The 27,911-nt window shown below is 46.3% G+C and overlaps 1 protein-coding gene and 1 non-coding gene across 2 annotated transcripts in view; both read right to left on the bottom strand.

The window, feature by feature from the left end:
• Nucleotides 1-27,911, bottom strand: part of LOC140460143 (uncharacterized) — a 79,309-nt gene that overhangs the window by 27,871 nt on the left and 23,527 nt on the right. The window contains exon 2 of the mRNA XM_072554541.1: nucleotides 27,757-27,900. Within this exon, the coding sequence (XP_072410642.1) occupies nucleotides 27,757-27,900 (144 nt within the window). The remainder of the gene's footprint in view (nucleotides 1-27,756; nucleotides 27,901-27,911) is intronic.
• trnan-guu (transfer RNA asparagine (anticodon GUU)) lies at nucleotides 7,582-7,655 on the bottom strand. The gene has a single exon. It is a non-coding gene; the product is annotated as a tRNA-Asn (tRNA).

The raw sequence follows: 27,911 nt of genomic DNA, 5'->3' as shown, positions 1-27,911 counted from the left end.
TTGTTGAGGATGTTGCTTCATCACAGTCTTGGGTTAGAGCATAAGCTCTTCATCAGGAATAAAGGGTGGCCCAAGGGGGCTGAGAGATAAATGGGAAGGAAGTGGGGCTGGAGGGAAGGCAGCTGGGAGTGCAATAGGTAGATGGAGGTAGGGATTGATGGTGATAGGTCAGAGATGAGGGTGAAGTAAATAGGTGAGAAGCAAGGTGGACAGGTATGACAGGTCAAGAGGTTGGTGTCGAATTGGAAGGTTGGATTTGGGACAAGGTGGGGGAGAGGAAATAAGGAAACTGATGAAAACTGCATTGATACCATGTGGTTGGAGGGTCCTAAAGCAGAAGTTGAGGTGTTTTTCCTACAAGTGTCGGGTAGCAAGAGGTTGGCAGTGGAGGAGGCCCAGGACTTGCATGTCCTTGGTGGGATGGGAGGGGGACTTAAAGTGGTAAAAACAATGACTGCAGATGCTGAAAACCAAATACTGGAAGAGTGGTGCTGGAAGAGCACAGCAGTTCAGGCAGCATCCAACGAGCAGTGAAATCGACGTTTTGGGCAAAAGCCCTTCATCAGGAATAAGGCAGTGAGCCTGAAGCGTGGAGAGATAAGCTAGAGGAGGGTGGGATAAAGTGTTTAGCCACAGGGCGGTGTGTCGGTTAGAATTAGAGTCCAAGAGTTGTTCCCTGAAATATTCGGTTAGTTGGCATCCAGTTTCCCCAATGTGGTTGAGACCATATTGCGAGCAATGGACATAATCTTATTAATACATTGCATAAGTCTTAGCCTGCCAGAATTATTTTCTTTTATTAAATTAAAGAAAATTTTTATTCAATTGGACGACTGCATGAAACGGTTTGTTGGTCAGATTTGAATCATCACTCCCAAATGAGACGATGCCATGAATATCAGTGAACTGCTCTTTTTGTTAAAAACCACAAGTTCTTGATTTATTTTCACAACTTACTGGTATTCACACCTGCACATTCTCTGTCAAACTCTGACATCTGAAATTAAATTACAGCATTAATTTTGACTTGAACTATTCGAACAAACAAATTAATAGCACACAGTGAATCGCAAGTCTGATTAATCTGAAATTAAATTTGACCAAAAAACTATAAAATCAAGATGGGAGATAAGAAATGGGGGAAGGGCAGAAGGCGAGAAATGCAGCATCATAGAAAGTGCTCCCCCAGAAAGTGCATTTTACCAACCACCACTGCTAAATATAAACACTCTTATATGATCCTTCGGTTTTAATGTAAACCATAGCCCCTTACAGGAGGTACCATTTAAATGAGTTAAAAATACAAGCATTGAGCAAATCCAGCTTCCAGCCGTACCCCGCGCTTCTTGGAGCTTGGACCTTCCTCCAGCGCTGGGGGGTTGTTGAACTCCTGGGCTCCAGCGGCCACGCCTCCACTGAAGAAGCTTTGGGAAGCAGATGCAAAGGCAAGATGCAGAACAGAGAACCTTTGTATATGAAAGCAGCTTACAGAGACATTGAGCAATAGAATCACATGGTTTTTACCCATCGACCTCTGGGTTATCTACCCAGCACACTCACGCAGCAATTCTCTACTTCTGTGCTCCCAGCAGCTGGACCATGGATCAGTTTAAAGTAGGTCCTATATCTCTGTTTACATCGGTACATAAGGCAGTGAAGAAAGGTTTCAGCACACTGGCCTTCATCAGTTAGGGAACTGAGTACAGATGTTGGCAAGTTATGTTGTAGTTATACAGGACGTTGATGAGGCTGCACCTGGAATATTGTGATCAGTTTTGGTCCCCTTGGTGTTCTGACTTCTGACTTCTTCAACTTTGGGTTTGTGTTGAACTTGATGGGATACTTTGTCCAACTCAGCATGTTTAAACAGTATCTCTCAGAGGGATTCATCTGAAACTTTTGAGGAGGTGAGCTCAACAAGATTGAATTATTCAAAGTTACTTGGACTCTGTTTTAAACTTACATCAGGACCAGTAGTCAGAGACACGTACAGCATGGAAACAGACCCTTCGGTCCAACTTGTCCATGCTGACCTGATATCCTATATTAATCTACTCCCATTTGACAGCACCTGACCCATATACTCTGGCCGCTCATTTCATATAAGTACCACCCTCTGCATGAAGAAGTTGTCCCTTTAATTTGTTTCGCCTCTTACCCTAAACTTGTGCCCTCTAGTTCTGGACTCCCCTACCCAAGGAAAGGACATTGTCTATTACACTGTCAATGCCCCTCATGATTGTATAACCGGTATTAGGTCCCTTCTCTGCCTCCGATGCTCCAGTGAAAACAACCCCACGCTATTCAGCCGCTCCCTGCAGCTGAAACCCTCCAACCCCCAGCAACATTCATGTAAATCTTTTCTCATAGATAAGTCACTCTTTCAGTCATGAAGAAGGGTTAATACCCAAAACGCTGACTACTCCACATCCTGGTGCTACCTGGCTTGCTGTATTCTCCCAACCCCCGGCTTGCCAACTTCGGGTTGCAATATGTCGTGGCTCAGTGATTACCACTGCAGCCTCACAGCGCCAGGGACCCAGATTTGATTCCAGCCTTGGGTGGCTGTCTGTGAGGAATTTGCACTTTCCCCCAATGTCTGAGTGAGTTTTCTCTGGGTGATCCTGTTTTCTTCCATAAACCAAAGATGTGCAGGTCATGTGGATGGGCCATGCTTAATTGCCCATAGAGGTAGGTACATTAGTCAGAGGGAAATGGGTCTGGATGGGTTACACTTCGGAGGGTCGGTGTGGACTTGTTGGGACAAATGGCCTGTTTCCACACTGTAGCTAATCTCATCCAATACATTTGTTACTAACGAATGGCAGAGTAGGCCAAACTTCTTCTCCGATGGTCTTGCGGTCTTAGGTTTCTCTGGATCATTTCATTGGCAATGTGCAGTCCCGGGCTCAATGAGCAACAGTGTCCACTGAAGGCAAAGCTCATAGAATCATAGAACCCCCACAATTTGGAAACAGGTCCTTCAGCCAAACAGATCTGCACTGATCTTCGGAAAACTAACCCACTCAGATCCATTATCCTATCCTCCATAACTTGCACACAGACTCCCAAGGGTGGAATTATTCCTGAGTTCCTGGTGCCATGAGGCAGCAGTGCTAAACCTGAGCCACCATGGAGTTGTGATGTTGGGGTGTCGGGAAGGCAATTGCAGTCCAGCAGAAGACTAAAACAGCCCACCGACTCTCCCACTGCACCCACTGTCAGAAATGGCAGGAGGTTCAGACCTGGGAGGTGACTGAAGGCATCATCACTGGTCGGATCTGATTGCTGGGAGCGCTGGTGCCCCCGCTAGTGCTTCCGCAAGTTGTAGGAAAACATGAACCTCTTCCCACACTCGGTCCAGCTGGAGGGCATCTCCCAGGTGTGGGCACATTGGTGCTTCAGTAGGGCAAAGGAATTGCTGAAGGCTTTCCCACACTTAGGGCAGCAGAATGGCCTCCCCTCCTCCGCCACTGTTCCCCCCCCCCCCCCCCCAACACGCCCGTGTGGTCCAGCTGGTGATTCAGCAGTGTGGATGAGCAGGTAAAGACCTTCCCACATTCGGGGCAGGAGAATGGCTTCTCCCCGGTGTGGATAGACTGGTGCCTCAGCAGGGCCGAGGAATTGCTGAAGGCCTTCCTGCACATAGGGCAACTGAGCGACCTCTCGACCATTTGGACACACCAATGGGCCAGTACATCGGAGGAAAGAGCAATGCCCCTCCTGCAGTTGGGGCAGAAGAACGGCCTCTCAGTGTGGACCCACTGGTGTCTCAACAGATGGGAAGAACTGCTGAAGGCCATCTCGCACTTGGGGCCGGAGAACAGCCTTCCACGGTGTGGGCCAACTGGTCCGTCAGCAGGGCAGAGGAGTCACTGAAGGCCTTCCCACATTCAGGGCAGCAGAAGGGCCTCTTCCCCTCTGTGGACCCATTGGTGCTTCAGAACCCTTTCAAATTTCACAATATCCTTCTGATTGGAGGGACACCAGAATTGCACACAATATTCTAAAAGTGGTCTCACAAATGTCCTGTACAGCCACAACATAACTTCGCAACTCCAATTCAGGTAGCATCCAAGCAGCTTCGAAATCGACGTTTCGGGCAAAAGCCCTTCGTCAGGAATAAAGGCAGTGAGCCTGAAGCATGGAGAGATAAGCTTATCTACGTTTTTCTCTTGTGGTGTTCGTAGTTTCTCTGTGCTGCAGTGTGTCGTGGCTCGTTGAAATAATGTCCTGATGCAGCTTCGTTTGTGGGTGTTGGGATGATTGCTTCTGTGGTTAAGTATTTGGTTTGTGTGTGTTGTTTTTCTGTAGATGCTAGTTTGAAGTTCCCCGTTGACTGTTCGCTCTACTGTGACATCGAAGAATGCTGTTTATTGTTGTTCTCCTCTTTTTCAAACTAGGAGCCCCCCTCAGGCCATAGTCTCACTACCTGGAACACCAATATACAGACTAGTCAAAGGCCTCCACTGAGGACTAAAACACCAAGTCGAAGATTCATGCCACTCCATTTACTCCATCCAAGAATTCCTGAACACCAAAGACACGAAGATAGAAGAGGATGGAATAATGTTGTCCTTTGACATAACAGCCCTGTTCACATCCATTAACATCAACGTGGCCAAAGAAAACTGAAGATACTACTCGAAGAACTAAAGACAAAAACACAGAACCAACTTCAGCAGCAAAGATAACACTGTCAACCTCGTGGAACTGTGCCTTATCACCCACTTTATATTCAGTAACAAGCCCTACAAACAAATCAACGAAACGCCCATGAAACACTTCTGTCATCAAAAAATGAAACAAATTAGAGGAAACCTACAACACCATCAACAATCTCCTTACTGGCATAAAATTAACAAAAGAGGAGAACAACAACAAAGTGCCATTTCTAGATGTCACAGTAGAGCGAACAGTCAATGATAAATTCAAAACAGCCTCTGCAGGAAAGCCACACACGCGAACCAAGTACTTAGCTACAGAAGTAATCATCCCTACACATACAAACAAATCTGAACGAGGACACTGTTTCAACGAAACACGACACAGTGCAGCACCCAGTGACTACGAAGACCAATAAGTAACTCTACAACTTTAAGGAGAACGAGCAGCCAAAAAAGCACACTGCAAATTGCTTCCCTGACCGGGAATCGAACCCGGGTCACGGTATTTAGAAGGCTTCCACCAAAGTTGTTTCTTGTATCCATTGCTCCCGATGCGGTCTCCTCTACATTGGGGAGACTGGAGCCCCGTCGCAGAGTCAAGTCACAGCGTTTGAGGGAACGTCTCCAGGACACCCGTCGCCCTGTGGCCCAACATTTCAACCTCCCCTCCCACTCTGCCAGGGACATGCAGGACCTGGGCCTCCTCCATCGCCCCTCCCTCCCCACCCGATGGCTGGGGTAAGAACGCCCCAACTTCTGCCTCGGATACATTCAACCCCAGGACATCGATGTGGACTGCACCAGTTTCCTCATTTCCCCTCTCCCCCCACCTTACCTGAGTTCCAACCTTCCAACTGAGCGCTGTCCTCAGGACCTGTCAATCTCCCTTCCCACCTATCCACTCCACCCTCCTCTCTGACCTGTCACCTACGTCCTCAACCCCATTCACCTATTGTACTCTTTGCTACCTTTGGCCCAGCACCCCCCAATTTATCTCTCCACCCTGGAAGCGTCCTGCCTCTGTTCCTGATGAAGGGCTTTTGCCCGAAACGTCGATTTTCCTGCTCCTCGGAAGCTGTCTGACCTGCTGTGCTTTTCCAGCACCACTCTGATCTAAACTCTGGTTTCCAGCATCTACAGTCCTCACTTTTGCCTAACCAATAAACGCAGTGTGCCGATTTCACATCAACAAACTGACACAAGCGGACACAACGTCTACAGAAACCCTAGCACATTACTTTACATTAAAGACATCTGGGAAATGATGTCCAGACAACTCAACCCTCTCAGCATCATGGTAGCCCACAAACCTCCCAACACACTCAAACAGCGGCTAATGAACCTGAAATACCCGATACAAACAACCAGCAAACGAATGTTATTTATAAAATACCATACAAGGAAATATATACATGAACTCTGCCACACAGGTCTCTGTGGCAAGAAATGCTGGGATGAGATAAGGAAGATTTTTTTCAGCCAAAACGAATCGGCACTGACTGGACAGCCATTTAAAATCAAGGCTGTCAGCCCAGGATGGAAGATCCGAAGGGATGGACAGTTTTCTTATTTCCTGAAGATTTACAAAGGTGAGACTGGGTTTTGGTGCTTGTTCCCTTTCCACTCCCAAGAGCCGCAGTGGTTGGGGCGGTGTGTGGGGGAAAGTGAAATGTGCCCGTGAGCAGCGTGTGGGGCTATTTCAGCTTCCCCTCCTCTGACAGCGCTGTGAGTTGACTCTGATGTTCTCAGGGACATTTACTGACGCGAGACAGTGAAAGGATTCTCATTCCCGCAGATCAGGAATTCAAACCATATGCCGGCTTCAGGACAATGAGAAAGATTAATTGGGGTGTGTGAAGAAGCTGTGAGCTGCATTTCAAACAGGTAGGTGGAGTCAGATGCGTCATCCATTGCGCCCCTGGCACTGAGCGTACCAGAAACCGCCATGCTGCAGAGTTCTGACGTTGACACGGACATGCGCAGCAATGGGAACATTCACAATGTGAACAACCAAAGATAATCTAAATCACAGATTCCCTTCCACAGGCCCAACTTTGTGAAGCAGTATCTTTCATTGGCAAATCAAACACCTTTGTCCTCAGGTGCCTGCTTAACTTCGATCACGACTTCACGCCCCTCACTGTTCTAGTCTCATTTCAAAACACTTGGCTCATCGCCTCAATAGCAGCTCTGTGGGTATCTGCTTGTTCCACCCTGACAGGCAGTGGGCTACAGATTCCCGACCAGTCCCAATGTGATTGAAATATTTCAACCCGTCCACTGACTGCATTTAAAAAAAACCGTGGAGCAATCTCCCTTTTCTTTTGACGTCGTTTCTCAACTGTAGTCGGCAGGGTTCACACCTGCGTGGGGGAACAGGAATAGGTTTCATGTCCATCGCATTCACCACTCGGCCCACCAATACAGAACCACACTGACAGCTTCATTTCCCAGGTCTGTCTGCCTGTGGAGCTGCGAAAGAGTAAATCATTGCTGAGTTTGTTTGAATCCAATCACTTCACAGGTTTCAAAAGGGTTAAATATCTGCAAATGGCGAGTCTGAGTGTTTCATCCCGAAAGATGAAATGGACGTTCAGGCAAAAACAGAAATTGCAGGAGCAACTCAGGAGGTCAGGCAGCATCTGTGGAAAGAGAATCAGAGACAATATTTCAGAACTCGTTTTTTTCCTCATCCAGGTACAGCCAAACCTGCTGAGTTTTTCCAGCAGTTTCGCTTTCTGTCTCGGATTCTCAGCATCCGCAGTCCTTTACGTTAGAAATTCAATCAATTCAGAAACCCCTTTGTGCTGCCTCAGTGGAAAAGATTTCCGTTTGGGAAACATTTTCCTGAAACCATTAAGAACGTGCACGTTCGCAGCCAAGAAAGCGGTAGGAGCGAGAACAAGAAACACACCGTCCCTGGGTGGTCTCGAACCACCAACCTTTCGGTTAACAGCCGAACGCGCTGACCAATTGCGCCACAGAGACAGACCCGAGCACCAGGCCCACAGTGTCTTTGAGGAACCTACTATTCAATTCATAATTCAACCCGCCCCACCCAAAATTACCATTGTCTTCTATCAGTTTTACTTTTCCATAATAAAGCCTTGGACATTCATTATGGAGACATGGGGACAGCCTGATCCCACCATCTGCAGGCACATCCATGTCACGACGAACGAACTCTCCTTCACCGGGGCCATCGCCCTCCGAGCCTTTCAGTGTTTTGCTTTTTCCCGAATTTTCTCATTGGCCCCGAGCCGAGAATGGGTTTGAATTCCTGATGTGCAGAGAATTCTTTCAATGTCTCGGGTCAGTTCATGTCCCGAGAATATCAGAGTCAATCAGCCTCTTAAACAAGGGGACGGTGTCTGGACTGTCTCTGCTCAGTCCGTCAGTTCATCCTTCATTCTCCTCTAATTCCACTTCCCAAAGAGTTTCTAAAGATTCACAAAGCTGGAGACTGGGATTTGTGTTTTACTTCCTGAACATTTTTCCACCTGCTAACTGACAATATTTTGCCAAAACCTCTTCCCCATTGTAACACATGCATCATGTCCAGGGATGAGCAATTTCCATTTTGTGGAGACATTCCCAAGTTTGGGAATGTTCTCTTTGGAGCAAAGAAGGTTAACTGGAGATTTCCAGGGGTTTTTGTCAATGATGGGAGAAGACGTGGTGTTTTCGCTGCTCGTTGAATGCTGCCTGAACTGCTGTGCTCTTCCAGCACCACTAATCCAGTATTTGGTTTTCAGCATCTGCAGTCATTGTTTTTACCTTGTTGATTTTAACCCTACTGCGAATCCTCTTGCAAGGATGCCTGCCTTGAAGAAGTTTTCCTCCTCTCTCTACAAGAATCTCAGTGAGTCCCTCTCCCACTGCAACTCCCAGGTCATTTCCTCTGCTCTGAAGCTCTTCAACCATGTTATGAAACAAACTCGGTACCACAGCCACATTTGCCTAGTTTCAAACTTCCAGCTCAGTTACTGTCTCCTTGACTTGTCCGACCTGCCTATCTTCTTTTCCACCTATCCACTCCACCCTCTCCTCCTTGACCTATCACCTTCATCTCCTCCCCCACTCACCCATTGTACTCTATGCTACTCTCTCCCCACCCCCACCCTCCACTAGCTGATCTCTCCATGCTTCAGGCTCACTGCCTTTATTCCTGATGAAGGGCTTTTGCCCGAAATGTCGATATCGCTGCTCGTTGGATGCTGCCTGAACTGCTGTGCTCTTCCAGCACCACTAATCCAGTATTTGGTTTTCAGCATCTGCAGTCATTGTTTTTACCTTAATGATCAGAAGAACCTATTGCCACTGACTAGGGTCAGTTACCAGAGGACAGGGATTGCAGTTCTTTAATGGAAAGCAGCATTTGTGTCAAACAAACACAGCGAATACTGCAGAAAGCCAACGGGTCGAGTAGCATCAGTGGAAAGGTAAACAGAGCCGACGTTTTGAGTGTGCTACGGTTTTTGTTCAGAACTCAGTCATTTGCCTCTTCCCGAAGTTGGTCCAGGCCTGTGTCTCAATTGGCAAACACATGGCAAGTGCAGTGCCGCAATGTGAAGTTATAGCCTTTGCTGTTTAAAAATAAAAGCAGTGCATTGTTGAAATGGTGACATATTGGAATGTGGAGAAAGTGAGGACTGGAGGTGAAAGTCGAAAAATGTGGCACTGGAAAAGCACAACAAGTCAGGCAGCATCTGAGGAGCAGGTCAGGGAACGTTTCGGGAACACGCCCTTCATCAGGAATGATGTATGGATGTACTAAGGGGTCTCAGAGTCCCTCCACACCAGTCAATGCCAGTTGTCGGGCAGATGCAGCAGGCAATGAGCAAGGCAAGTGGTATATTACGAAGAGGAATTGAGTTCAGAAGTGGGGTCATTGAACTTATTCAAGGCGAAGTTCATCTGATTTTTGAACAACAAAGAAGTGGATGCTTATGGGGGGAGGTAAGAAAATGGTTTTAAGACCAGCACAGATCAGTCACAGAGTCAGACAGCACTGAACAGACCCTTCATCCAACTAGTCCGTGCTGAGTATGTTCTCAAACTAAACTCGGCCCACCTACCAGTGTTTGGCCCATAAACCTTCGAAACTTTCGTATTCATGTACTTATCCAAATGTCTTTTAAACGTTGTAACTGTACATGTATAAAATCATGAGGGGCATGGATAGGATAAATAGACAAAGTCTTTTCCTGGGGTGGGTGAGTCCAGACCGAGAGGGCATGGGTTTCGTGTTAGAGGGGAAAGATACAAAAGAGTTCTAAGGGGCAACTTTTTCACGCAGAGGATGGTACGTTTATTGAATGATCTGCCAGAGGAAGTGGTGAAGGCTAGTACGATTGCAACATTTAAAAGGCATTTGGGTAGGTGTATGAATAGGAAGGGTTTGGAGGGATATGGGGCCGTGTGCTGTCAGGTGGGACTAGATTGGGTTGGGATAGTTGGTCGGCATGGACAAGTTGGACCAAACAGTCTGTTTCTGTGCTGTACATCTCTATCTCAATGTCCAACATACTCAGTGACCTGGCCTCCACAGTTTTCTGTGACAATGAATTCCATAGATTCACCACTCTCTGGCTAAAGAAATTTCTCCTAATCTCCATTCTCCCTTTATGCTTATGCTATGCCCATGGGTATTAGTCTCTCCTCCCAATGAAAACATCTTCCCAATGTCCACTCTGTCCAGGCCGTTCACTGTTCTATACGGTTCAGTTAGATCCCCCTTGAATGTGGGCCTGTTAATCAGCATGAACCAAACCCTTCAGGATGAGGACATCCGTGATTAGATTCAACAAAGTGAGAATGGAGGGTGAGAGTGTGGGATGGAGATTTTCAGCTTTGAGGGAATAAAGTAGGAAAGAAAGTTTAATATAAATTATAATTGATCAGATGAGCCGATGAGCCAAGGAGTAGTGGATGGAGTTTAATTTAGACAAATATGAGCTTTTGCATTTTGATGAGGCAACTCAGGACAGGACCAATGTGGTTAATGGTAAATTAATGGAATTCTGTGCTCAAGGAAGCAGTAGAGGCAGCTTCATTAAGACACTGTTGGATGTTTTTTTTTGCGTGGTAAGGGAATTAAGGGAAGTTGGGATAATGCAATTAGGAGGAGCTGAGATGATTGATCGATCCGCCATGATTTTAATGAATGGCGGAGCAGGGTCGATGGGCCAAATGGCCTACTCCTTCTATTACTTTGAAACGATAACCCTGCGTTTCCCATGGCCAACCCACCTAACCTGCACATCCCTGGACACTGGGCAATTTAGCATGGCCAATCCAAATCAAGGCCAGTGAGCAATGTAGTGATGTGGAAACCAAACACCAGAGAATGATAGAAAGGGACAAGGAGAATAAATGTACGAGCAATCAAAACTGGATTCTAACCATCACAAAAAAATAAGACTAAAAGCTCAGTATGTGAATGTGTGCTGCATTGTAACAAAAGCGAATTAATTGACTGCACACATTGTAGAGAATAATTATGATCGGAGACTCCTTACAGAGATATGGCTTCAGAATGACAAGGATTGGATCCGGAATATCGAGGGGATACGTGGCATTCAAGTCGAGTGAGAGGCTCAGTAAAGGTAGAGGGTGGGCACTGCTAATCAAAGCACTGATAGCATGGTAGTCTGGTGTCAGCTCGGATTTCAGGTCCTGAATTCTCTGTCCTCTAATCTCCCTGTTCCCACAGAGTTAAATGTTGTCTGTTCTCAGCTCTGCTCGATTTCTGTTGAAGCTTTGACCCCCTTTTACACCTTCTGGAGCAATAAAATATTCTGAGCCTCCTGGGAATGACACCTTATCTATACCCCTTCTGATTTTAAAATCTCTATAAGGTTAACTGTCAACTTCCTCGGCTCCATTGGAAAAATGTCCCAGCTTCTTCTTAACTCAAACCTGCAACACGCTGGTAAAGTCGGGAATAGGGAATTGTATCAAATTACATAAATGTACTGTCTGAAACAATCTAGCTGTGTTCTGGCCTGAGATATTGTGAGTCCCTGGTGTAAGTAATTACGAATGCAATAATTTTGGTCACAGAATTGAACAATCATTTTGCAACAAAGGGATCTACTTTGATAAGGAGGTTTGGTCATTTCTAGGGTAAGTGAACATTTTGTAGATCAGGGAGATGAAGTTCCAGACACTTGGGAAGGGCAAGAAATGAATTTGATGAAGAAGACAAAGAACTGTGGATGCTGGAAATCTGAAACATAAACTGAGAACACTGGAAAAACTCAGCAGGACTGGAATGCATCTGTGGAGAGAAAGCAGAGTTAAAGTTTCGAGTCCAACAACCCCTCTTCAGGATTCTGAAATAGTTTGTGAGAACACCTTAAGTCATCTGCCCAGCTTTAAGACCACAATACACAGGAGCAGGATGAGGCCATTTGGCCCATCGAGTCTGCTCCACCAGTCGATCATGGCTGATATGTTTCTCTATCCCATTCTGCTGCCCTCTCCTCATAACCCTTGACCCCTTATTGATCAAGAACCTATCTCTGTCTTAAATGCCCTCAATGACTTGGCATCCTCAACCCTTCTCCTAGTGGAAACATCATCTCCACGTCCACACTGTCCAGTCATAGAGTAGCACAACGCTGCCTGACCCACTGTGACCTCCAGCATTTGTTGTTTTCAGGATGGATTCCAGCATTTCCAACAACGCGCTTCTAAATTTTGTGCCCAGTTGGTTAGCTCTCCCTGGATCCCGTGAGATTTAACCTTACTCAACAATCTACTGTGTGGTACAATTAACCAAGTTCCCAGCCCCCACCTCTTTCTGCACACATGGGCAGCACGATGGATCAGTGGTTCGCACTGCTGCCTTACAGCGCCAGGGATCCGTTTTCGATTCCAGCCTTGGGGCAACTGTCTGTGTGGAGTTTGCACATTCTCCCTGCCGTGTGTGCTGGGTTTCCTCCAGGTGCTCTGGTTTCCTCCCAACATCTAAAGGTGTGCAGTTTCGGGAGAAGTGTCCATACTAAATGGGCCCATCGTGTGCTGTAATTATAGTGGAATGGGATAGGGGAATGTGTCCACATGGGTTACGCTTTGGATGGTCGGTGTGGACTTATTGGGCTGAATGGCGTGTTTCCACATTGCAGGAATTCTACGTGGCATTCCCCCAACTCCAGAGTCTCAGCACTCTTCGTTTTTCCCATGGACAGTGTCGGGAGGGAAACAATGTTTTACACGGGAGTAAGGTTCTGTGAGTGTGAAGCTAAAAGTAAACGCAGTGCATTGCTTGAGCCATTTTCCCCGGTACACCAGAGACTGAGAGGTGATCTTACAGGCGTTTCTAGAGTCATGCGAGGCATGGACAGGGTAAAGAGACAAGGTCATTTCCGTGGGATGGGAGAAGTCCAGAACAGGAGTATAATATGTTTGAGGTGAGGCAAGCAAGTGTAAGGAATGATCTGCCGGAGGAAGTGATGGATGGAGGTCTATTTATAACATTTAAAAGGCATCTGGATGGGTATATGAATAGGACGAGTTCAGTGGGATATGGCCAAGTGCTGGTAAATGAGACGAGATTAATGTAGGCTATCTGGTCGGAGAGGATGAGTTGGACTGAAGGACCTGTCTCTGTGCTGTGTATCTCTGTGACTCTGGCTTGCCTGTAATGTTTGCCCTGCCTGTGTTCAGTTTCTATCTGGTGTCGGTGCCAATGCCTTGATATCTCATTTCCTCCATCTGCCCACTTCCACCTCGCCAGATGTTAACCATTTCGTGTCTGGTTGTTTCTCAAGAAGCTGCATTGAAGGTTCATCCTGAATTGACACTTTTTTTTGCTTCCCAAAATCAGACTTACTCACTCCTAGATGCCGTGAAAGATACTATCTTTCTGGTGGAGGTATCCAAAATTCAGAGGTGTCTATCTTGATGTTTTCACTTTTCGGTCTCTGTAAGATCCTGTATCAGTACCATCGGGAGGATTAGTTTGAGCGGAGTGAGAATAGAGGGGTGAGAGGGGGTGGGATGGTGCTTTCAATTTTGTAGAAAAAGAAAAGAATGTTCTGCAGAAAGTAGAATTGCTTGTTTGGAATTTCTAACCTGGACTGACAGTAATGACTTTTGTAATCTCTTTTTACAGATTATTTGAAGATCTGAAGACAGACGTTTCAATATCAATACATGAAGAGCTTTGCCTGAAACATTGACTCTGCTGCTCCTCAGATGCTGCCTGATCTGCTGTGCTTTGACTCTGACTCTCCAGCATTTGCAGTCCTCAATTTCACGTCAATGTCTGGCAGTCACTGAATCCATCGGGACTTTAACAATTTTCGACTATGATTCTGTGAGAAGGAACCAAGCTTTTTGGTTCCTCTTTCAGTACGTTTTCAGCATCAGTGAGACTGGAAGAGAGACCCGACTGTTGCAGCACTCTGATTGTGGAGCCAGTAAACGTTATACAGACTGGGAAAAGGAATTCACGGCAGGGAGGTGCTGTACACGCGTTTGTGTGCAGCTGAAGCTTCGGTCATGGAGAAACCCAAGGAATCCCGTCCCGTGGAGAAACCATGACAATGTGGCGACTGTGGGAAAGGCTTCCGTTTCCCAGTAACACCAGGGTGAGACTGTTCTCCTGCTCTGAGTGCGGGAAGACCTTCAGCAGTTCCTACTTTCTGCAGAGGCACCAGGGGGTCCACACAGGTGAGAGGCCATTCTCCTGCCCCGAATGCGGGAAGGCCTTCAGCTATTTCCTCCGTCCGACTGATCCACCGCCGGGTCCACATATTGGAGAAGCCCTTCAGTTGCTCCAAGTACGGGAAGGCCTTCAATGATACCTCTGCCCTGCTGAGGCACCAGCGGGTCCACACCGGGGAGAGCCCGTTCTCCTGCCTCAAGTGTGGGAAGGGCTTTACCCAGGCATCCCACCTTCGGGTCCATGCGGGGGAGAGGCTCTTCTCCTGCCCAGAGTGTGGGAAGGCCTTCAGCAATTCCTCCCACCTGCTGAGGCACAGGTGGGCCCATACCGGGGAGAGGCCGTTCACCTGCCCCGAGTGGAAGCAGAGGATCTCATCATTCTGCACCTTGCAGAAGCGCCAGCGGGCGCACCAGTGCTCCCAACAATCTGATTCTGCTGGTGTAACTGTTGTGGGTCACTGAGAGGACTGAACCCCTGCACATTCTGACAGTGCTTATCCTGGGAGAGTCGGTCGGATTTTTTTGTTTTATGCTGTCGTGCTCTTCACCCCTGCAACTTTGATTCCAGTGGGCGCTGCTGCTCGGTGATACCAATAGCTGTTCTCTTTAGTTTTTTCTTGTCCAGTTAAAAAATTATTGACTCTGTCTGGGTACGAGCTCCAGTCTGTAAGAAATAGCTGAATACTTCAGGGTGTCCATTCGCATTCAGCCGTGACCTAGAAATTAAATTTACGGTTATGTGCCTGTGAACAACTCATCATCAAAGGATTGCCCAACGGCTTGGCAATCGATTGTTGGAAACTGTTTGCTTGAATTGATAATTTTAAAAATTCTCTTCCTTTATTTACCCCTTAAGTTTCTGTCTATGGGATGGTGGAGGACTTGAACAAAGGGATTAAATCCTTGCTATTTACTGGATTATCTTGTTTAACTTTGCCCTCGTAAATTTGCAGTATTCGTAATTGTTTGTTTTAGTTTAAATTCTCATTCTGGTGTGCAAGATCTGTTCATCAAGTGTGGTTTACTTCAGGAAACTGCTGTGGGGCATTCCCAGGACTGAGCCCCTGTGTATTCTGACAGTGTGTGTGCACTGGGAGAGTCAGTGGGTTTTTTTGTTTTAATCCCTTGCCCCACCTTGCCCCGCCACCAACTGCTTCCATTGTGCGTTGCTGCTTGTTGAGCCCAGGAGCTGTTCTCTCTAGATTCTATTGTCCAGGTAAAGAATTGTTGACTCTTTCTGGGAATGAGTCCCAGCCTGTAAAAAATGGCTGAATACTTTGGGTGTCTATTCACATTCAGCAGTGACTTTTAAATCAGATTTACAGTTACGTGTCTGTGAAACAGTCATAGTCCAAGGATTGCACAAAGGCTTGGCAATCCATTTTTGGAAACTGTTTGCTTGAATTGGTAAGTTTAAAAAAAATTCTTTCTTAATTTGCCGCTTAGGTTTCAGTCTCTGAGATGGTGGGGGACTTGTTCAAAGGGTTTAAATAATTGCTATTAATTAGATTATCTTCTTTAACTTTGCTCTGGAAAATTTGCCATATTTATAATTGTTGGTTTTTGTTTAAATTATAATGTTGATGTGCAAGATCTGTTCCTCATCAAGTCTGGTTCGGAACAGTTGAGAAATTGTGGGACATTGCATGTTTTAATTTCACTGTGTTGTGAATCTAGTGACAGTGACATTCATTTGTATTGGCTTGCTTACCCTTAGTTGTCGTGTCTTCCACCCCAACTATTCACTATGGTAGTGAGTTCCGCAGTCTCACCACACTCTGAGGTTTTTCATGAAATCCTTAGTAGAGAATTGTAAGGGGAAATGTTGACAAGGGCAGAATATAGGGTCTTAACTGCAAAAGGCAGGAAGACATTCGACAAAGTAAAACCATGACAATGTCGGGATAAATAAGGAACTTTGACAGCAATGAAGAGGTCACACGTCAGAGTTCAAGATAATGGTCGTGACAAAAAGAAAAAAGTACTCTGCAGATATTGGATATAGTAATTAACCAAGTTTCTAGATGCTGTAGTTGGTTGCATACGATAATAAGAGATGAAATAACCAAAACCACTCATGTAATTTGATGACGGTAACCATAAAGCAAGTGCATACTATTGATTGATATAGGCCAATTGCGTGCAAGCAGGTCATTCAGCCCATCGAGTCAACATTGACTGACCGTCCTACCCAGACCCAGTTCGTTACCCCATCCCTGTAATCCTGCATCTCCTATGGTCAATGCACCCTCACCTGCACATCCTTTGGAATGTTGGAGGAGGCCAGAGCACCACAGGAAGCCCACGCAGACACAAGGGGAGAATGTGCAAACTCTACACAGACAGTCGGCCCAAAGGTGGGATCAAATCCAGGTCACTGATGCCGTGAGGCAGCAGTGCTAACCACCGTGACACCACCACATGCTGCTATCTTAAAAAGTGAATTTCAAAGACTCGAGAACACTTGAGAGAAAAACAAAACTCTCCTCTCTTAAATGAGAGACTAGTCTCTGGCTAGAATTGAGTTGACATTACATTTACATTAAGTCCTCTCCAGATGTTATACAGCTCCATCGGATCATCTGTTTCTTCTAAACTCAAACTGATACAAGCCCAGCCTGACATCCCCTTGTCCCCGATTATAAGTTGAGTAAATGAGCGACCCTCGACCTCACTGGCATGACAAAGGATGCCCTCAATCCAAGTTGACCTGAACAGTCTAACCTCTTGATCCCCACGCCACAATGTGGTCAGCCGCAACTCAGCCCTGAACGAGAGCAGAGGAACGGAATAGGCAGCAGTGAGGTGGACATTGCATTCCCAGAGAATATTATTCACATGAGAATGTTGTTCAGCTCACATTCGGATCACTGCAGGGACTATGTCTCCTGTCATTTAAATGTCTTTGATTCCAAGAACAGTCTAGTTTTGTTGTACATTGTGTGTGTTTTATCTGTGTTTCACTACATGATTTTCTGTTGCTGTCATTCCCATTGGGATGTGTGAATTCAGTACCAAATAATAGTCTCAGTTCTGAATTTTCCTTGAGGATTGGTGTAGAACAGACTAAGTGTCAGTCAGAATGGAAGAATCTCTACTGTTTGTTTAACCCTCTGCTGTCATTGACCTGGGACTGTACGAATGGGGAAGTGTAGAGGATGTTTTACTCTGTATCTAACCCAATGCTGTTTCTGTCTTGGCAGTGTTTGTTGGGGACAGTGTTGAGGTAGCTTCACTTGAAATTTAAGAGTAGAGGAAGCTTTATTCTGATTGTCATCCCATGCTGTTCTTGTCCTGGGAGGTTTAGATGGCATCTATAATTGAAGTGAATGCAGACTTGGCTGTGGGAGTGGAGGGTACTTCTACCTGAGCACACCCATCTTTGAGATTGCTGTGCTGATCAAGACAATCTCAGACACCTTCATGCACTTTTCCAACCAACCACAGGGTGGTTAAGGGTGGGTATAAATGCTGGCATTGCCAGCGATGCCCACACCCCATGCATGAATAAATACTTTCTGTTTAAAAGTTTACATTCACGTTCCAAACCCTCTAATGTATGATGACTTACATGGAAAATTCCTGTCTGCTGGAATTTCATATTAAAACATAGGAATGTGTCAACCATGTAGAAATATAACAAAAATAACAAATGGAGAATTTAACAGGTAATGAGCAGGACCAGAATGCTGAGTCAGCCTGAGCCCCATGGCTGAGAGTGTTCTCCCAGATGTTGAAGTTACACCAGTGCCTTTTACTCTTGCAGCTTCCACAAAAGTTTGTCCCTGATGTAAGATCATTCATTGACCCGAAGTATGAACTGTTTCTATCTCCATAGCTGGTGCCAGACTTGCTGAGTAATTCCAGCCCTTCTGCTATCCCGTTTTATGGGATTTGAGCTTCCCTAAGTCAGTGTAATGAAGAACTGCAGATGCTGGAGATCTGAAACACAAAAATGCATCAAATGCTGGAGAAACTCAACAGGACTGGCAGCACATGTGGAGAGAGAAGCAGAGTTAGCATTTCAAGTGCTGTGACCCTTCTTCACAACTGTTCTGGACTCAGGCCAGGACATTGACTCTGTTTCTTTCTTTCTCTCTGCACCGGTGTTGCCAGACTGGCTGAGTTTCTCCAGCAATTTCTGTTATGACACTTCCATAAGGTTGATGTTTGTTATCCATCCCTAAGTGCAAGGTGTCTTGCTTGTGCCAATTCAGAGGGCAGTTTAAGACTCAGCCACATTGCTGTTGGTCTGGAGTCACATGTAAGACTGACCATGCAAGGATGGCAGTTTCCCTCCTGAAAGGACATTGGTGAACATGGGTTTTTATGACAATTGACGTCAGTGCCATCGGTATCATACTGAGACTAACTTTGTGTTCCCCATTTATGATTTGAATTATTCACATCTTACCTCTTGCTGTGGTGGGATTTGAACTCATATTCCCTGGATTATTCATCCTGTGACATTATGACTACACTGTTGTTTCCCACTCTTTGCTATTTTGTGTTTGCTGTTCACGTCTTTGTCGGAGGAGACTAGGATCCAGGGACACAGCCTGATAATTAGAGGGGGTCAATTTAGAACAGAAATTAGGAGACATTTCTTCAGCCAGAGAGTGTGGGCCTGTGGAATTCATTGCTATGGAGCGCAGTGGAGGCCAGGACATCAAATGTCTTCAAGGCAGAGATTGATAAATTCTTGATTATGGAATTAAGGGCTACGGGGAGAGTGTGGGTAAGTGGAGCTGAAATGTCCATCAGCCATGATTAAATGACAGAATGGACTCAATGGGCTGAATGGCCTTACTTCCACTTCTGTGTCTTATGGTCGTAATTCATTGATGTTGACGAGATATTCTAAATTAATCTAGTCCCAAATGTCACCACATGGCCCATACCCCTCTGAACCCTTCCTATTCAGAAACCATCCAGATGCCATTCACATACTGTAATTGTACCAGCCTCCACCATTTCCTCTGGCAGCTCATTCTTTACGCTCACTAACCTCTGAGTTAAAAAGTTGCCCTTAGGTTTCTTTTAAGTCTTTGCTCATCCACCTCACCCTAAAGCTATTACACTTTAGTTCTGGACACCCCCGAACCCAGGGGACAATATTTTGTCTATTTACCCAATCCATGCCTTTCATGATTTTATAAATGTATACAAACGCCTTTTGCCACACTCGGGAAAACAGCCCAAAAGAATTCAGCTCAAACCCTCCAACACTGGCAGCATCCTTGTAAATCTTTTCTGTACGCTTTCGAGTTTCACAACGTCCTTTTGATCGGAGCGAGAGCAAAAGTGACCGAACCAATGTCCTGTACAGCCACAACATAACCTCCCAACTCTGATAATCAGAGGATTGGGAAAGTTGTATTTTGTGGGTTTTGAAAACTGGGAAAGAATGGAAGTATAGCCTGAACTTTTGAGTGTCAGTTTGGAAGCATCAACACTTCGGTGGGGGGGGGGGGGGGCGGGGGGGGGGGGGGGGGCAGAAAGAAGAGATGAGGGAAGGAAACCAAATGTGCTGCAGCCAACACGGAGCAAGAACAGAGGATGTAAAACTGTTGCAGCCAGCTTGAAGCTGCAATGTGGATCATTGCACGTGCTGTACTTGAACCTGATGCATTTATTTGTGGGAATCAGATGCATTTTAAAAATAAAAATAACGTATCTCACCCTCCCCAACTGCTGTCATCCGTCCCTCCTCACCCAGGTAATTAAGACACATACCTGAGTTGGCAGAGTAGATTCCCTCCTTGGATTCACTCCAGTTGCTACAAGTGATCAGATTACCCCCTCCCTCACTCCCTCCCAGGATGAGGAGTTGCCCAGAGGAGGGTGTTTCACATTGAAACTGATACGGCCACTTCCACGTTGTGATGTCAAAAATGGGGCAGGGAGCGGGGACAGGCCGAAAGCAGAACTCTGCAGCAGATGGAAGGAGAGCAGTTTGCAAAAATCCCTTCCCTTCAAAGAATCCTCACAGTGTGGAAGCAGGCCACTCGGCCCAACAAGTCCAAACCAACGTTCTGAATGGAAATTCACCCATATCCCTCCCCTTATTGCCCTACATTTATCCCAGAGTAATACACCGAACTTACACATCCCTGGACTCTATGGAGGGAATTTAGTATGGCCAATCCACCCTTGAAGATCTGGATCCCAGGCAGGACACCTCCGTCTCGAGATCGGTCAAAGAACGAATGGAATGCGGACTGTACAAAGCAAAGTTATCAGTTTAATAAAGCAAGGCAGTTTAATAAAGCAAGGCCACGAACACAGAAGCTTTTAACCTGTGTTGCTGGACAAATCTGTGCTAGGCTGCCTTATGTCATTAAGCTGATAACCTTGCTTTAAACAGACCGTACTCCTAGTGATTCTTTTGACCGATCTCGGATCGAGAGCGCCGATTGAGGGGGTCCAGACCTTCACCCTAACCTGCAGAACCCCGAACACTATGGATAAACTTACCTCGGGCAATCCACTCTAACCTGCACATCTCAGGACACTGGGGGTAAATGAGCATGGTCAGCATACACTAACAAGAACATCCTTGGGCATTATCAGTAATTTAGCATGGCTGAACCCCCCCCCCCCCCCCCAACCTGCACATCGCTGGACAGTCTGGGGAATTAAACTCGGCAAAGGCCGAGGTTACCACGAGGTTGGAATTCTCTCCCAGAAATGACAGTTGATGGTGCCCTCACCAAGATGGCCGCCCGCGCTCCCCGCCCCAAGACAACATGCGCCTGACCCTGACAAAGATGGCGGCCGGTTGCCCGGGCAACCCGAGAGCTCCTTCGCCGGTGAAGTAAACACTGGGCCTGTGGTGATTTTATTGGAGGCCTCAGGCCTCCCCCGAGGAGTTTATAAACTCCCCAGTCTCCCTCCTCCCGCGGTTCCCAATCCTACCCTGTCTCACTGTCTCCTCTCCCCGGGGGCAGGAGCCAGGTCTTGGCGCTCGGGCCTGGCGACCTCCCCGGGATGTTTCTGAAACCTGGTCCTGTTCTGAAGGAGGATCACCGGGACCCGAAATGATTTATCTCGGCACGAGCTGCCGGACCTGCTCAGCTTTTCCAGCGGTTCTTATTACTTCAGCCACCGGCACCATTCTGCTCCCACACTCAGTAACACCGCCTCAGTCCTGCTGCAGGACCTGCACTGCACATGCGCCAGCTCACAAGGGGCGGGGCCCAGGTATGTGACGTCTCCAGGGTTGAGGGGGCGTGGTTGGGGAGGCCACCAAACAATCGGTGACAATGGGGGCGGGGCGATCGTTTGGCCGGCCCCCAGCCTCCAGAAAGGGGCTATTTAAAAAAGTTTCAACGTAGTGTTTTTTTAACTTTTCAGCCTGTTGTGAAATGTTATTCTGGACCTCTGGAAGGGTCAAACATTAGGAAAGTTTCAAACATAAATAAAGGGATATTAAAAAATATAAATAAAAATAGGTATGTTAACTTACAAAAGAGACCTCGCACTAAATATCAAAAAGGACAGCAAAAGCTTCTGTTGATATGCTAATGGGAACAGAGTCGCTGAGCTAAGTGTGGTAACTTGGAAAATGAAAACTGAGAGTTAATGGGGGAACATTGAAGTGGCAGAGATGATCTCAGTTTTTATGTTGGCAGACAACAGAACTATTCCTATTAGAATTGGCAAGTCAGAGGCTATAGAAAGGGTAGAACTTAAACAATCAACTTTGAGAGGGTAAAGGTACACAGGAAACTATTTGGATTGAGGACAGACAAGTCCACTGGTGCTGATGGCCTACACCCTGGGTCCCGAAGGAAGTGGCAGCGGAGATAGTGAACTCTTTAGTTATAATATTCCAAAAATCTGTGAACATGGGAAAGATTCATTGTGTTTATTTAAGACTGAGCTATATATATGTTCCTGATTGTCAATGGGATTAAAGGTTATGGGAAGAAAGCTGGAGAATGGAGTTGAGAAACATCTCACCCATGATTGAATGGTGGAGCAGACTCGATGGACTGAGTGGCCTAATTTCTGCTCCTGTGTCGTATGGTCTTATGGTTCCATTGGATTGGAAAAATGCTGATGTAACACCTGTATTCAGAATGGGAGGGAGGCCAGATGTGGGAAATTGCAGACCAGTTCGTTGAACATTTGTTATAGAGTCATAGAGATGTGCAGCACGGAAACAGACTCTTCAGTCCAATTTGACCATGTCAAAAGATATCCAAACCTAATCTAGTCCCATTGGCCAGCATTTGACTCATATCCCTCTAAACCCTTCCTATTTTTCAACACATCCAGATGCCTGTTAAATGCTGTAATTGTACCAGCCTCCACCACTTCCTCTGGCAGCTCATTCTATACAAGCACACCCTCTACATGAAAAACTTGCCCCTTAGGTCCTTTTTACATCTTTTCCCTCTCACCGTAAATCTCTGCCGACTAGTTCTGGACTCCCCCACCCCATCGAAAAGACCTTGTCTGTTTATCCTATCCATGCCTCTCATTGTTTTTCTAAACCTCCATAAGGTCACCCCTCACCCTCCGAACCTCCAGGGAAAACAGCCCCTGCCTATTAAGCCTCTCCCAAATGCTCCAACTCTGGAAACACCAGTGTAAGTCTTTTCTGAACCTTTCAAGGGATCCGGCAGGAAAATGGGGGTGATGAGCAGTCTTGATCGAATGGCGCAGCAGACTTGATGGGCTGAATGGCCTAATTCTACTCCTATATTTGTGAACTTTTGAACTCTGGAGCAGGCAGGACTTGAACCCGATCCAGGGTTAGGGTCACTACCTCTGTGTGACAAGACATCCAGAAAAATATCAAATCCTCCCCATTGGGGAATTGCACCCCCAGTCTCCTGAGTCACAGATGGGGATACTAACCACTACACTACCGAGGATGCTGGACAGTTGCAAGATGATGGAGATAGGGGTGGAGAATAGGTGGGTCCTTCAGGAACTATTATAGACATGAAAGTGTGAATGGCATCTTTATGTACTGTGTAAAAACAAGGACTGCAGACGCTGGAAACCAGTGTATAGATTAGAGTGGTGTTGGAAAAGCACAGCAGGCCAGCAGCATCCGAGGAGCAGGACTAAGCCAGCCAATGATCTGACCTGTGCCACACAAGCACAGTCCCCCTGGAGTGTTACCAGAGGTATGTTCAGGCTGTAGGAAGAGATCCAATTCCCGGTTTGACCTGGAATGTAATCCACACAGGCACACAGGGAGCGGTGATCCACTTGCTCCACATGTGGGAAGGGATTCACTGAGTCATTCAAACTCAAACACATCATTGACTTCCTACTGGACAGAAAGGATTAAACTTCTCAGCAAAAACCGTTTTACAAAAGTTTCATTTTTATACTCCTTGCGAGAATCACAGTTTCTCAAACTGTGGGACAATACGAGTGATGTTGAGAGAGCAGGTTTGGAATGCATGGCCGCCCAGGTAATAATGGTTGCTGTGGGGCTCACAGTGATGACTGAGGGGCCGTCCCTTGAGCTGCTCGGTTGTTTCTGTGTTGTTGATGAGGCTTGGCCTCATGGACTGATCTCTGAAGTCAGATTCAAAAGAAGGTTTGAAAATTATGAGAAAAATCATACCCAGAAAAGACAGTGAAAAACTGTTCACCATGGTAAAAGCATTGAGAATAAGAATGCAGATTTCAAATCCATTACAAGGAACAAAATGTGATGTGAGAAAGAAATTTCACACAGTGAGTAAATAGATCTGGAAGACATCGCATGGAACAGTGGTTGAAGCAGATTCAGGTAAGAGCATTGGAAAATTATTTGATGACAAGCAATGTACCAGTTTCCAAGGAAACGTCAGGAAAATGGCACAACATCAGAAAGCTCATTTAGAGAGCTGCATGGACACGATGGGCTGAATGGCCTGCTTCTGTGATTTAGTAATTCAGTGGTTCATAATTGTTTATCAGGTCTTCGTCAGTTGTGAACGTCAAGCTAACATCTGCTATTTTGTATGGTCAGTCAGATCGATGTTTTATAACTGCAGGGATTGGGACTAGGACCCCAGGTATTCACAGTATGTGCCAATGATTTAGATGAGGGAACTAATTGGAATATGTCACAAATTGCACATGACACGAAGCTGGGTGGAAGGGTGAGCTGTGAGGAGGATACAATGTTATTTGGACAATCTGCGTGAGTGGGCGAATGTATGTCAGATGCAGTTAGTCTGGATAAACGTGAGGTTATCCACTTTTCTAGCAAAAATAGAAAAGCAAATTATTTGAATAACTGTAACCTAGGAGATGGGAAGGTTCACCAAGAATTAATCCAAGATGGAGGACTGGAAAATTTGTGGCTGTAAGAGCTGCTCCTTTTTTGAGGTATTTTCAGTGTTGGAGGCGATTTGCTTGAATTCCAGGAGCAGCAATTAATGTTTTATATGCTGATGCATTGTTTTGGAACTTTAGAGTAAAAAAATCAAGACAACAGCAATTTCAAAATGGAGAAAGACAGCCAAAGGCAGCAAGCACGTGGTCTGTAAGGGAGAGAGAGAGAGAGAAAGAAACGTATACTACTAACGGATACAGCAGTGAATCTGCATAGTTACTGCCTTTGCTGTTTGAAATCATGTATCCCTGGACATCTTGGAAAAATTAACAAACAGCAAAATTCACAGCTGATCTTGGAGGAACATGTGTAGGAGAGATCACAGCACAGGAACAGATTACTGCATAGTTTTTAACGTGTAACCTTGCCGTAAGTCTGCAGTAGTGAATAGAGTGGGCTCTTTCTTGATTATATGTTTTGAGATTTTAGAAGTTCACCAGCGACTCCACAACAGGGAATGGCTAATCACCTGCTCCAGGCACAGGAAGGGATTCATCAATTCTTCCAGCCTGCAGACGCACCAGCGGGTCCACACCAAGCACAGCATGCTCACCTGCTCTCAGTGCAGGAAGGGCATCACCCCCTCCTCCCACCTGCGGAGGCACCAGTGAGTTCATGTGCCATCACAGGGTGATTGAAGGAACAAGGGTCGAGTACCATTATCGACTGGACAATCAACCCAGTTCTGGGAACTCCTCGGGACTCCTGGGTTTGAATCCCACCGCAGCAGATGGCGGAATTGGAATTCAGTCAGAAATCTGGAGTTCAGAATCTAATGATGAAATCATTTTCTGGGGAAAGAAAACCCTCTGATTCACTCATGTTAGAGTCTGTCTGCAACCCAACCTTGAGTCAGATTGGTTCTGTTTCCAAAGTAGGGATTTATAACATGTCACATGGATTGACTGCCTGAAGATTGTGCGCTTTTTGGGCAAAATATAATATATCTGCAAATAAAATTCTGCAATTGCAATTTCACCCCATAAACTGATGTGTGTGCATGCATGAGAGCGTGTGTGTTTGTGCATAAGAGCATGTGTTTGCATTCGACCATGCTTGGTAACATGTGTGAGTAATGGGGTACAAGTCTGTGAGTGGGGTCACTTGTAGTGTGACATGAAACCAAGGTCCCTGTTGAGGCCATCCTCATGGGTTCCGTACTTGGCTATCAGTTATACAACACACATTGGAGACGGCAGGGTGGGGCTTGTCTTTCAATTTGCAGAAGGTGGGAGGTTCTGGATGCTGTGATCCAGGGCAAACACATCCTGGAGGACATTCGGCTCAGAGAGATGGAGCTGGAAGCCAGGCTGCAGACATGTTGAGGGTAAAGTGGGAAAGTTAACCAGGCACTTTATTCTGGGAGATGGTCATTCCCTTCTGGAGAGAGCCTTTTGTTTGCATCAGTGGACAGGGTCAGGAGGGTGTAAGTGCAGGTCTGGCAGGTAAAGGGGATCTGAGAGACGGCTGCAGGTGGTAGGAGCTAACTGGTTGGGCAGTGGGAGTAAAACATTGGGGAGGGGGAGGTGGTGGTAAGGGACAGAACAGTGACAGGGATGGTCTCCATTCTCTGCAGTTGTCAGCAGGAGCACAGATGGCATTGGTGTCTGTTTGGTGCCAGGATTTAGGAACCGATGTGCTCAGGGCTGGAGACATGGGAAAGGGAGGTTGCAGTGGGTGTGATCCAACAATGTCAGGAGGAGAAGCCTCTGCTGAGGGCACATGAGAAGTTAGAAACTACTCGGACAAAGCAGAACATCAAAGCTCTGGGTGGCACGGTGGCTCAGTGGTTCGTACCACTGACTCACAATGTTAGGGACCTGGGTTCGGTTCCACTCTTGAGCAGCTGTCTGTGTGGACTTTAACACGTTCTCACCCTTCTGTCTGCATGAGTTAACTCTGGGTGCAGTTCAGGGTGGATCGGCTGTGCTAAAGTGTCCATATATGTGCAACTGAGGATCGGTTAACCGTGAGGAACTGCAGGAAAAACGGGTGGGTCTTGATGGGATACTGTTTGGAAGGTCAGTCTGAATTTTATGGGCCAAATGGCCTGTCAGGATTATATGATTCTACTGCATGAGCCAAGCATCTATTGAGAAACAATTGCCTCAGGTCTGCTGTGGGTGGAGTGGGTTCCAATTCATGAGACACTGACACCAGTCCTGAGGAAGGTGGGATTTGTGCTGTCAGTCCCCCAACTTTTGGTCCCCATCCACTCTCTCTCCTCACACTCTGCACTTACCAATTCTCTGTGCTCAGCCGCCTTCTCTCTCTTCCCCTCATTTTCTGCACCCCACCCTCTGTCCGCTGTCATTTTCTCACTCTCTCTACCCCCACTCCCCTGTCCATTCTCCCTCCCTTCTACCATTCCATGCTTTCTCGTGCCCTCTTTGATTGCTGTATCTCTTTCTCAGGAAAGAGAGAGAATCGATAGTGATGACTCTACCTGGAAGACAGGGGTGCGCAAGAAATGGCTGATCTTTAAAATTAAGAACAGCTAAAATGATATATTCAGAAACATTGTTAACGTCTAAAAGCATATTAATTTATTTTTTAAAAAGCTGCACTCATGTTTCTGAAACTTGCATTGAAATAGACGCATAGAGTCATACAGCACAGAAACAGATCCTTCAGTCCAACTCGCCCATCCCCTCCAGATCTCCTAAATTGATCTAGTGACCCATTTGACAGCATTTCGCCCATATCTCTCTCACACCTTCCTATTCAGATACCCATCCTGGCCCTGATGCCTTTCAAATGTTGTAATTGTAGCAGCCTCCACCACTTCCTCTGGGCAGCTCATTCCATACACACACCACACTCTACATGAAAGTTACCCCTTAGGTCCATTTTAAATCTTTCCCCGCTCACCCTTAACGTGTGCCGTCTAGTTTTGGACTTCCTCTTCCCTGGGGAAAAGACATACAAAGCCGGACGAAATTCAAAAGGAATAAAATGTCGAGCCACAGGGAAAAATAAAATTGTGGCTGCAGCTTTTTTTCTCCTATTGACATTTGGACGCTTAAAATCAGTCAGTTCCGCCAGCACCTCCACAGAGCATACTGCGCATGCTTCTCGGTGTCCGCGACAACTGCGCATGCTTCTTGGCGTCAGCAACAACTGCGCATGCTTCTCGGTGTCCGCGACAACTGCGCATGCTTCTTGGTGTCAGCAACAACTGCGCATGCTTCTCGGTGTCAGCGACAACTGCGCATGTA

Source organism: Chiloscyllium punctatum, chromosome 36 (genome assembly GCF_047496795.1).
Source record: "Chiloscyllium punctatum isolate Juve2018m chromosome 36, sChiPun1.3, whole genome shotgun sequence".
NCBI classification, from domain to species: Eukaryota; Metazoa; Chordata; class Chondrichthyes; order Orectolobiformes; family Hemiscylliidae; genus Chiloscyllium; species Chiloscyllium punctatum.
This window is presented reverse-complemented; position numbering and strand designations above follow the sequence as displayed.